This window comes from Glycine soja, chromosome 7 (genome assembly GCF_004193775.1).
Source record: "Glycine soja cultivar W05 chromosome 7, ASM419377v2, whole genome shotgun sequence".
In the NCBI taxonomy this organism is placed as follows: domain Eukaryota; kingdom Viridiplantae; phylum Streptophyta; class Magnoliopsida; order Fabales; family Fabaceae; genus Glycine; species Glycine soja.
Genome location: NC_041008.1, coordinates 5,140,377 through 5,153,634, shown reverse-complemented (window position 1 = coordinate 5,153,634; position 13,258 = coordinate 5,140,377). Strand labels below are relative to the sequence as shown.

General features: G+C 30.2%; 1 protein-coding gene across 1 annotated transcript; it reads right to left on the bottom strand.

Annotated features, from left to right (window-relative positions):
• Positions 1-556: 556 nt before the first annotated feature.
• On the bottom strand, positions 557-3,498 carry LOC114418326 (probable WRKY transcription factor 46). Its single transcript, XM_028383616.1, has 3 exons — positions 2,751-3,498; positions 2,520-2,648; positions 557-1,579 (listed from the first exon to the last, which is right to left on the bottom strand). Exons 1-3 carry the CDS (start codon positions 3,068-3,070, stop codon positions 922-924), a joined length of 1,107 nt encoding a protein of 368 aa, XP_028239417.1. The 5' UTR covers positions 3,071-3,498; the 3' UTR covers positions 557-921.
• Between the last annotated feature and the right edge of the window lie 9,760 nt (positions 3,499-13,258).

Below are 13,258 nucleotides of genomic sequence, written 5' to 3'. Positions count from 1 at the left end.
CCTTTGTCCCACAAAATGAGAATAAGGTTGATGCTTATTCACCAAGGTTAACATACATCTTACTATAAGATTCAGAGAAGCATGATTTGTTGGGAATTAAGACAATCCACAAATATTCTAAACGATAGATGAGGTTTGAGAGCCAGATGCATACAATCTCCAATTATCCTTTATGCATTTGTTTCCTTGTGAGGAATTAGGATTCCATTTAGCCTTTTAGAGTCAAGACGAGTGTTGTCTTGATGAATAATAGTTGTGGTCCCAGTTCTAATGGAAGAACAATATGTAGCTGTTTTTACTCAACTAATAATGCATAATTGAGGAAGTATCTGAAATCTGTCAATAACTAGTAGGCCACTGTTCATAATTCTGTATTTTCTTTGGTGAAATGGTGCATTGATTATAATTAAGGTTTAAAATTGTGGTTCAGTTGCCTACCAAAAAAAATTGTGGTTGCAGTTGCGATTTTGTCATGATCTTTGATGTGCCAAATTGTAGTCAGTTGCAGCCGATGGAGTTGCAATTACAATAATTCTAAAAATCTTGACATGTTGGCTGAAATCGTGATCGTGGGCCAATTTTCAAAATCTTGACCATAATTTTAGACAAAATTCATTTATTTCACAATTTGTTGTTCTGTTTGAAGCACGACAAATGACAATACTACAACTGAAGTGAGAAACCACAAGAGACTAAATTAAGCTACAACCTACAAATTATTTTCACATTTCAGCCTAGGTAAATGAAAACTCTCTTAACTAGCACGAGAGAGAAGTTTCACAGTCTTCATTTATTGACATGATCTATGATTATTATAGACTTCCTTCCCTCGGTTATGCTGGTAGTCAGGATCTACAAAACTCACTGTTAATCCGCATACAAATTATATACTTGGTGTTAACTTTGCAGTGGGACAATTTATCAAGTGCAAAGTTCCGGGGGGATCAAAGGGAAATCTGTGTCGAAATCGATCTTATCGAAGAAATCAAGGTCCATTATTGGAGAATTGGTGACTGAAGTTGGTGCTGAAACTATATCAGTGATATCAGACTCTGAGCTTTGCACACTTTGGCCTATTCCAGTGCTCCCCCAGTGGTAGAAAATGTTTGATTCTATATCTGAACTTGTTGGAGATATGAATGTAGGAGAGAAGTTTTCCATTAAGTTGTTCTCCATCATGGTATATGAGAAAAGGCTGTTGTTGTCCCCATTTTCTGACCCTTCTTTTAATGGAGAAGAAAAGCAAAATGATGGGAACATGTCCTCCTTGTGGTCCATGTCCTCTATTTTAACTTCAAGGCCTGAGGATCCAAAAGTGAAAAATGTCTCTGGTGGTTGTTCTATTTTCTCTTGCTGTATTTGATTCTTAATTTGATGGGTTTGGTGCTTATTTGCTCCCAAAAAATTCACCTTTCTCTTTGATGGGGGTGCCACTGTCTTGTTTAAGTGACTTGCTTGGGTGCATGTGTGCCTTCCTTTGTAGGTTATCTCACATATCATTGGGTCTTCATCTGACTTCTGCACCTGCTTTGTGGCCAGACATCCTTGTACATTTCTATACGTGCATCTGTAATATCCTCTGCAATGCAAACCACAGTTTGTCAGAAAAACATGATCATGGATTGCTTCAATATAAAATAGAATGCCTCAGTAATTGGAATGATCAATGGTAGCTTTAAAGATTATATAGACTTGTAGTGTTTGTACAGGAGTTACATCAAACGTAATCCGGTTCCACTCAAAGCAAGTTTCCCCGTGCTTCTCCGTTTCTACATTGGAAAGTGAGAAACTCCCATCAAAACATGATTTGAACGGTTTCCCAAACATACCCTAAGGGTACATTGCTCCATATGTTAAAGCCGTATTTTTATCTGTCCCCCTATTCTACAATTGTGAATTCGGCTTGCACATAGTAACTGTTTTTAATGCTAAATAAAAAGGTTGCATGGCCTGCCACACCTTTTAAGACCAACATGGCATTTAAACGAACAATGTCCTCAAACTTGATAAGGCTGTCGGATTTTTCTAATGTACCAATGCATCCCTTCTTTATTGCAGGATACATGCTGGAGCCTCAGTATTAATGGCACTTTGTGCATTCATTAAAAAGCTGCAATTGTAGTCAATTCAATCTAGCTAACGTTGTCCTTTGGATAAGTCTTACTTGTCTTTCTAAAAAGCACTTTTGTCCTCACTCACTCGTTCTCACGCGCTGAAAAGTGATAAACATCACAACGAGGGAACATGAGCTAGGCGTGCCAAAATTTGTTTGCTTATTTATTTCCCTCTTTAGACTCCATTGGCCCATTGGCCAACGATATTTTTGTTATTTTTGTTTGAGGGTACCTAACTGTGACCTTTGGCACTAACTACAATAATAGTATATCAAAAGGGCTATATAGATGAAACTTTCTCTAATTTCTGTCATATTCAAATACTACCAAATTATGCAAATTTTCCCTTATGGTAAAAAAAACTTCAATCATGCATATTTGAGAGAAAAAAACACAAATTTTTACCTTGGAAACTTAGCTCCAAGAATGTCCTTCTGTCCATATTTTCTCCAGCTATAGCCATCATCCAGGGATCCTTCATGTGCTGTTCCCAAGCGCACCTTCACTTGTTCTGTCAACTTTGACATGGTCTTTCTGCACAAATTCAGAGAACCCCAAATTGAAATCAGAACATGAACCTTTTCACCCCATGTTCAAAAGAAACAATAATCTGTAAAAAAGAACTTTTGACATTACCTTTTCTTAAAGACATTTTTGTTCTTAACCTCAGGCTCCAAGACCTCACTTTTGGGGCTACCATTTGTGAGAGGACAATGGGAATCCATCATGCTGCCATTCTTGGCCTTACTTTCTCCTACATCAGCCTTGCAATTCAGCATGGCAAGTGCTTTCTCGTAGGTGGAAAGTATTTTCTCAATTAGGACTTCATTTGTTTCATGAGAAGATGATGATGATGATGAGACTAGAAGATGGTCACAGAGCTGCTTTGCTAGCTCCTTCCCTTGCATTAGCTCATCAATGAGACCAACTTGTTCACACTTAAAGTTCTCTTCCATTGGTGAAGATAAACTAATAAAAACAAGAAAGGCTTACACTTTGAATTTGAGTTGCAGCTAAAGCTTTTCTTAGGCTAAAAAATGTGCCACGTTGATTTGTAGAGAACTAGAGATACTTTGGAAGGAAAATGTATAGGGAAAGGAAGATATAGCATATATCTATAGTGTTGCTGAATTCGTTGGACTCAAACTATTAGCTGATGAAGAACAAGGATTTGTGAAAACAATACGTTAGGAAATCATCCAAGTGGAGTAGGACAAGTGGTGAAATATGATGAAATGCCAAATGGATCATAAATGGGAAATTGGAGGGGAAATTGATGGTGAAGTGGTGAATTATGTTCAGCTAAGTGGAGGGGGGATATAAGGGATTGGTGATAGAGAGAGTGCGGAGGTGTGAATCAAATAGGGAAGAGAATGGCTTTCTTAAGAAAGAAGGTGAGAGGAAGGGGGGGATTTAAGGGTGGGAAAAGAGAAGGAAAAAGAGGTGGATTTGACTGCCTCCAAAACAAGCAAGTTTTCTTCATTTGTGGGTCCCTCAGAAGTGAGATTATGGTTTTATCATATCAATTAGAATAATCCATCGCTAGAGAGAGAAAAAAAATGTAAAAGAGAAGAGTAATGATATTGATGGTTGAATTATTGACCACTTCAAATAATATGAAATATCCCACATCGACCCATTGGATGGGTAGAGAAAAGCGCCCACACACACGGTGATGTGCAGTCCCCCCCGTGAGCGAGCAACAACCCGGAAAAGGGGCTGAAGATTCTTGCTTGCATCTCGTTTTAAGAATTTTCCTATATTTAACTATTTTTTTTTTAATTCAACCACAGTAATTGAGACATTTGATTCTCCATAAATTCAATATATATTACTGATTGAACTATATCTATTGGATTAATTATTTTATGTATCTACTTAGTCTCCAATGCACTCCCTCTTTGTTAAATTATGTTTATGTTTGTTAATTGTTGTTAATATCAAATTGCACTCATCATAATATATTACTAAACAACAAGGAAACTGACGTGAAGAGTTATCTTAATGGGCAACACTTTGCTTACGTTGATGTTGATAGTTATACAATGTGAGGCCTCCAATCAAAAGTAGGGTGCCGAGTAATTAATTCTTGAGTTGATTTAATGTTTAATGTCTCTTTTCATAAATTTATTTATCTTTTTTTATAAGATTTTTATAATAAAATTTTTAAATGTATTAATTATTTTTTCCTATATATTTTTATTTAATTATTTTCTCTTCAAGCATTAATAAAAAGCCGATTAAATAGATATATAGAGATAAAAAAATGATAATTTTGAAATGACAGTATAATTAATTGACCGAGTTAATATAATTATTTTTTTAAAAAAAATAGTGTGAATTAATTGAAAGAGTTTTATAATTAAGGTAAAAGAAATATTAAACATTTCTAATGGATGGTATGGTGTCAAATGGGGCTGTATTTATTAATTATTAAACTTTGGTATGAAGTTGTTTTTGATAGCATGCATCTCATCTCATTTAATTTTTATTAACTTTTTTAACTTGGGAGTGTGGAATGAAATAAAAACCACTCATATAATTGTGATTTCTGGTTGACAAATTTTATCCATGGAACATTGAAAGCCCTTGCTTTACTTTTAGTCCGGTACAATTAAAGTCTTACCTAGCAGCCATGCCAATTTCTGAAGGCTAACAAGCATAGTTCTTTAAACATTTTTTTTTATATTGGAAGATTTTAATGGAGAAAAAATAGAAATGGTGCTAGTTTATGCGTAAAAAACACTTGCATACATATTGATATGCTTGGTCATTTGATAATGTATTGGCCATTTCATCAATATGCTAATCATGTTCATGTTACCGAGATGTTGGTATATGTTATATTCATGGGTGTAGGTAGGCGTGTAAAGGAAATTGTTTTTGGGTTTTTTTTTACCCAACACTGAATAAGAAATTAATTTCTTACAATATTAAGATTTTTTTTAAAATAGTTGACTTTTTAATATGAAGATTGAACTCCTAACTATAATTACCGCATCATAAGTTGTTTTTATTATATTGGTGATGAAAGTTATTTTCATTTTATTATGGAGCAACCATGATGTGTTAATTTATCAGAAACTAAAAAATATTCAAGATAAAAAAATAAAATTATTATTTTATTAGAGATTTAATAAAAACAATTATTAGGATACAAGACAAAAATTAACCTAAAACATATTTTAATCTAATTAAATTCCATAACTCAAAATGAAAGCATTGAACGCCAGCAGGTCTAAAAATTATATCATGAAATATTCAAGCTACAACTTACGAAGAGCTGTGTGTCATAACTGCTTATAACTAAATGTATAATACTCCTTAAGACCCAATGTCTTCAGAATGATTCACGTGATTACTAAATAATTGTACAAGAAAATAACCAACAAACTCCAGTTGATATTTCTTAAAATGGCAAGACATTAATTAAGTTTTCAATATAATATAAATGTTGCAGAGATTTACACAATTATAGGCAACCCACTTGCCACTAATTTCCAATATTAATATAAATTCTGCAAGTGCGATTATTTTATTAAAGTTTTATGCAGGCTTTTAGAATTTAAAAAGGTATAACAAGGATTAGATATGTGTTGACAACAAAAAAAACAAGTCAAATGATTAAATTGTTAGCATTTTTTTTTTTACAATGAGCTGACATTTCTTAAAATGTTATTACATTAAGTTTTCAATATAAAACAAATAATCTAAACTTCATTTGCACAAATAGCCAGCCAACTTGCCACTTAATTAAACATACTCGATATTTTATTTATGAAAAAAAGTGGTAGAACATACATATATAGTCTACATGTCATTTGACAATATATCGTATAATTAAATTGCATAACTCAAAATGTAGACAACTAAATATTAATTGAACGCCAGCAGGTCTAAAAATTATTTTATGATATCAAGTTCAAGCTGCAAAAATAACGAAGAGTACTAGTTGTATTTTTAATTTTTTGAGGAGGAGTACTAGTTGTGTGTTATATATATATATATATAATCGGATGTATATATTCCCTAAGCCCCATGTTTTTTTAAACTAAAATGATTCACGTGATTAATTTTCTACCAAATAATAATTGAACAAGAAAATAACCAACAAACTCAAGTTGATATTATTTCTCAAAATGTCATCATTGAGTTTTCAATATAAATAAATATTATATATATATATATATATATATATATATATATATATATATATATATATATATATATTTACACAAATAGGGAGCCAACTTAATTGGCACCTTATAGAATATATAGTCGACAATGTACACTGCATGACTCAAAAGAAAAAAACATTGAACGCCCGCAGCTCTAGAAGAATAAATTTTGTAACATAAAAGATTCAAGATGCAAAATCTGCTATTTTCTGTCCCAAAAAACAATTCTGCTATTTAAAAAGGTAAGATAATTCTGTAAATTGTCAATATAATTGCATTAATATTTTTAATAATTTAAGAAATTTAATTATAACAGTGTATTTATACTTAAATAAAAAAAGATGATGGTTATTTAAGAATCCATTAGGCATTAGCTTTCATTAAATTATAGAAATAACACACCAAAATCTTTGTACTTTATTTGATTTTTTTAACTGTTTTATTTTGTTTTGAAAAGCTAATGATTGATCAAACTTATTTTAAAATACACAAACTACATTAAAGAGTGTGATATGTAACATAAATTCAATAAGAACAATGACCATTTTCCATTTCTTTTTCCTTCCTTTTTGATTTTGTCTCTGCAAAGTGCAAAACAGGATATGAATACTGTAGCCGCCTTACACTAACCTGCAGTTGTATAGTCCCAAGTCAATGGTTTTGCAATTTCTTGTTTTAGCATTCCATTGGAAACGCGTTGGCACACTTCAACTTATATGATTGCAGAGATTTAATTTCTATGCTCTAGAAGACAACGTGGACAATTATTCATTCAGAGAAACTGACAAAGAAACGAACAAAAAAAACAAGATATAATATAATAATAACACAGTACTAAAAAAGATTATCATATCATACTTTTTACTTTATTGTACGAATTCATAGTCTATTTAAAATACACGTATACGTGTTTAGTCTTCCGACTTTCAAGATAAATATTTTATTTATTATTTTTATAGATTTTTAATTGAATATTTTAATTTGTCATATGTGTAGTGTACGAGATGCTAATAACTGAATCACTTGCAACTAGCTAATAAGAGCTGCTTTTAATATAAGCAGACAAAAAAAAAAAAAAAAATGAGCACCTGGCCCCTCACTCTACATTTAGATATAATATTTAACAAAAGCTACTATTTGATCTCACCTAATAAGATAAGATTTAATTGTGAGTACTTTTTAAGCACAAAATCAAAAACATCACTCACATATTCATTTGATCTCCTGCTTTCTTCCTCGCATTTTTTTAAAATTTAATAGTCATAAGACTAGAATCATCTTTAGTAAGCAATTCAATGACCAAGTATTTGCTTGAATCTCTATATAATCACCCTTTTCCCCTCACTCTACATTCTACAATGTCCCCCATCCCTTTTATTTACCTCTTCCTATTTTCCATTTCCTCCTTTTTCTCCCTCTCCCTTGTTGATGGTTGTTTATGGTGATTGCTCTGCTTGCTATATATGTAGTGACTCGTGGTAAAAGTGGCTTAATGGTTAATGGCTCAAGGGTGGTGGTTTGAGGGGAAATGAAGTGTTTATTTATTTTTTGTTTAGTTTTCATAAATTTACTTCATCTTGAGTGACAACTTAAGCAATGTTATTAAATGTCAATTTCTTTTGGTTTACACAAAATTTTATGGCAATCATCTAAAAGCAATTATGGTGATAACTTTTAATATCTGTCTTTGGATTGACTTTAAAATCATGGTGAAATATGGTGAGGTGGGTCAAACTTCATTAACCAAAACCTTGCATGTTTCATTATTTTAGTAGAATCATTTTTACGGAAAAAATCCTGGCGGAGTTAAAGCAAGTAAGAATGTAAAAGTCACTTTTTCTTCTATCAAAATAAATTTTAATTGAATTTGTCTAATTTACCCTCTCATTAATACCCTAATGCATATGCTTACAATTTGTTGATTTAAAAAAATATAATGAAAAGTCTTGCTATATTTATTTAATTTCCATATTTTTATAAGGGATATGCATTCTATTTCAAAAGTTAACATATTATACATATATTTTCTTAACTTAGTATTTACCATAAAGTGAAAAAATTATTAGATAACTACTTATTTGTAGTCTTGAATCCACTTTTGGTCCTTATAAGTATATAATGGTGCAATTTTAGTCCTCCAAAATAAATTGAAGCCTTATTTTTAGTATATTAATATAAATGTCCACATAGTTATTTATAATAGAAAATAAGTATACATATAAACATATTCAAACCCATTTTGATAATTATATACTAAAAACAATTTTGATTTAAAGAATCCAAACAACATTATCTTTAAAAAAAATAATTTTCTAATATTTGTTATTTAAACAAAAAAAACTGTTACTTCATAATCAATTATAATCATAATTATATAAAATTAATTTCATTCAAAATCAATTTTATGGTCATCCATTCAAACTTATACTTAGCCATTAGCAACAGCTTTTATTGATGATTTTCTTATAATATTCTCCTCCAATCACGGACACACAAAAGGAATAATGTCAAGTTTGCTTCTCCATCCTCCATTCTTTTAGACTTATAATGTACAAGGGTCTCTCTAAATGAGCCATAGACAAGTTTGCTTTTAAAGTCCTTCTATTTCTAACATAAATTTCTTCTACCTTCCATAATTTGTTGGGTTACTACCTTTGTCTATGGCTCATTTAACTTTCCGACTAATTGGGTAATATTGAGATCGATGGTTCCGAAGATCTTCTTATTCCGGTGTCTTAGTCTAACCTTTAATAACTTGAGTTTCTCTCACAAATTAATCTTAAGATTTTCAATCTGTTTACTTGGGAAACTTAAATACGTTAATGTTTGAAAAGTTCTTTTTCACACGATCAACTTTTGATTATATTTAAATTTTTGTTTTTTTATCTCAAATTATGAGATGAGATAATGCATTTATAAATCATATCTATTTATAGATACTACTTTTCGTTTTCGGAATTTTATATTTAGTTTTTTCACGCCGTTTTGTCGAACTATGAAATATTATTTAATTAATAAGAACATTCAACGATCAGATAATCGCAATCATTAATTTAAGAACCCAACTTTAATTATCATTTTTTAAAAGACTTAATTATTAATTTCATCCTCAAATTATTTTAAAAAATTTAATTTACGTCTCAAATTATAGAAAAATATCTTTCCGTCCAATCAGACTGACTCGTTAAGATGGTAAATTTGAATTATTTTTTTTATATAAATAATGAGGATTTTTAGCTGTTATTATATTTATTATTTTTTAAAATTTTCAGATTAGCTTTGGTTTCTCATTCCTCTTCCTCTTCTTTCCCTTCTTTTAGATCCAATGTGGCACCCTCTTCATCCCCCACACATGTCCTTCCATCACCTGTCACCACCACACAGCCACCACCATCACGAGAAGAACTGGTTTGCAAAGAAGATTTGCAAGTTCATGAATCTGTTTTGAAAGATGGGGAAGAGGAAGATAGGGAGAGGGAACTAGATCTATTTTTTTAAAATAAATAAATAAATAAATATAATTATCACTTTTCACAAAAAAAAATTCATGTGTAATACTAAATTGATGTATTTTAAAAAAAATTGAGAATTAAATTAAATTTTTAAAAAAATTAAAAATCAAATTAATTCTCTTAAAATAATTTAAGGATCAAATTAACAGTTTTTTTTTTAAAAAAAATAGTGCATCAATATTTTGAAAAGCTTGAGTTTAAACCAATCATCTTAATAATAAATTAACTTTGAGTAATGAAGGAAAATATTACTAACATGTTTTTGTTGCTTGATTTGGATGGCGATTTGATGATCAATGACAGATCCACATCCGATAAGAAAGAAAAACGTGGAATTCAAACGAATTTTTGGAAGGATATAATCTGAAAATGAGACCCAAAATAGCTCCTCAAAGGTCCCAATTTGGTGAACATATATTTTCCAAATGGTACGAAGCTGTCCACGACAAATATAATACCAAGACAGGGTTTCAAATTTTCCACAACGAAATTACCAGGTTGTTTTGTGGAAACTGAGAGCAGGGAACACTATTCTAGTTATGTATTGTCATGGAAACGTTTTCTTTTACTTCCAATCATATGGTTTCTCAATTAACACCCTTGCTTTTCTAACTTTACTTTTTTTTTTCCCTTGCATTATTTTCTTTTGGGCACAATTATATATTCGAGGTACAATTAAATATTTATGGCATGCTTGCTTTGGCTTTGCAACCCCTGATCTGCATTTAATATTTAGCTTTTGTGTCATTTTAGTGGATTTGACGTGAAAATATGCATATGTACACATTGTTGTAGCTAATCCAAACTCATACTTGATGTAAGCATATCTTCTAATAAAAATTCAAACTTTTGATTTATCACATAAAATGAGATATAAAAAAGTGAAACATTATTACTTTCAACATTATTTTATTTATTAAGTGGATCAAATATGAGATATTTTTTATATCACAATGATCACCACACCTAATCGAGTAATCAATTAAAATTTATTGCATTACCAATATCAAAGATGCATTATTGCGTTGCTCTAAAAGATTAATGAAAAAGAATCTATAAACTTTAGGAAAGCGTTAGACACACAAAGAATCAATCAAGTAGCCAGGTCTATGAACATGTCCCATAGTCCAACAAGTTGAAAATTTCAAAAGATTGGTGTATGTGGACGTGAGTAAAAATGGGTTCGAATTAATGATTTTTAGTTAGTCAGTTCCTTACATTTCCTGAAAAGTTGAATTTTCATATACGTCTCTATCTGCTAATAAATTATCGGAATTTTTTTTCACATATTATGCTAAACGATTCAACAACATTTAAAAGGTGTCGACTGTCGATGACATATCAATAAATTGGTTTTCATGTGAATAAAATTTATTTATTATGGCCTTATTATAGAGACTTGCATTCTTTTATCAAGCCCGTTTTGTTTTTTTTTTCTACAATTTGTGAAACTGTTTTTTTAAGTAGGATTGATTTTTTTTAAAATAAATAAATAAGGTGAATTTAATTTGATTTTTGTAATGTAAATAAATGTGTTTTGTTAGAAGTAATTAATTTGGCCAAACGGGAGATTAATTTCTTTCCCGTTGTAGTTTACCTCTCCGAATACAACTTTCTACAAACAAGATTATTGCTAAAATTTCCATAAAGCACTGTGTATCTAACATGTGTATCAAACAGCATGAAGTTGAAAAATACTTGTACAGGAGATCGAGTATTGTAAACAAAATTTGGTTTCACACATAATGAATGATATTTTTTTATAGCAACAAATATTAATTTGTTAGTTTGGTTAGAAATATCATTTATACTTTGTAAGAATGCAAATAAAGATATTTTTCTATGTTGTTTTGCTTCTCATATCATTGTTTAAATTGTAATAAAAACTGTGACATACTTCTATATATGTGCAGACAACTAAAAGTAAGATAAGGGTTTAATAAACGTCTTTTTTCCTTTGCTGCTCAGAAGAAGAAAAAAACAAGTAAATAAGGTTTTGATTTTAGAATATTACATATTTACATTTCCGTTTCCTAACTTTAATGTTTTTAACAATAAAAGATAACAACAAAAGGAATACGTACTGGGCACTACAAAGTATGGTGATCTGAATGACATAGTGAAATGGAAGCCATCATCAAGTATCTCCAACAAATTAAATAATTGGACTACTTAAACCATGTGACCATTTCTGTTCCACTAAAGGTACGTGTTTAACTAATTAAGAGAATATTGCTTTATCATTATCACATAATAATACTAATAAATTTTACCTTTACGGGTACTTTTTTTTAATGTATGGTACCCTTTCTCATATATTTATGAGTTGTTATTATTATATATTTTCTTTTTAATCTCATTTCTACTTCATTTTTTTTATCATATCATTTATTATACATTATTATTTTTATCTTCTTTTATTATTTTTTTCTTTTTAAAATATCTTTCTTTCATGCCCATACATATTTTGTGTACGGTAATCATTTTCCAATATATATTAGAGTAATTAAGAGAATGCATTCATAATAGTTACATTACAATTTGATGTCATCTAATTCATTTATAATATTTTTGTAAGGAAACCATATACAATGTTAATATTTTACTAAGGTATCCAATAAATATCATATAATATAATAATGTTTTTTTCCTACTCTCACAGGAATTATTTTTTTAGTAAACTACCAAATTCGTTGGTGTAATATTACTCGAAATTGCACTAACATGTAATTAAGGTGTAAGGGGTGATGTTACTTGATTAAGTTGCAAGTTTAAGCCTTATCTATAAAATTTTACATTAATGTTTTACAAAACTAATTTAGTACATTAACCCATTGTCTCTGTTCACATTGGTTAAACCACATTTTAGGCCGGTTCAAACATGAATGCATTGATTTAGTTAGTTGCATAATTGATCCATAACTTATTAAAATTAGTTATGTAACGGAATCACCAATTTATCTATTAAACCAGTTAATCCAAACTGAGTTTTATTTTCTCTTTGTACCTTTCAGCTTGGTTAGGTAAAGATAGTGTTAAAGCAGATACATCCAATTGCATTTTATGGTCTATTAATTTTCTTAAAAAAATAATGTGATCTCTAAAAGGCATTACACATTAGAATGATTCGAAAATAACATTTTAAATAAGTAGTGTGTGGCTCTTTTGGAAATGGACCCACAGGTTGATTTGTTCACTTACAAGGGCGAGAGAGCATGATTAACGACATTTGGACTTTATGAAAGATAAGGGGACACCTTTGTAACGGAATGGATTAATGTCAATGATATGTGTTGGAAGCAATAAATACGAATTAAAGTCGATGTATAATGTATTATACTGTAAAAGTTGAGACTTACATGGAAGATGTATAATTTGAGCATGAAAACATTTGATGAAACTTGCTCATTATGAGTTTCAAGGTTTAATAAAGATGCGAAAGTACTTTATTTAT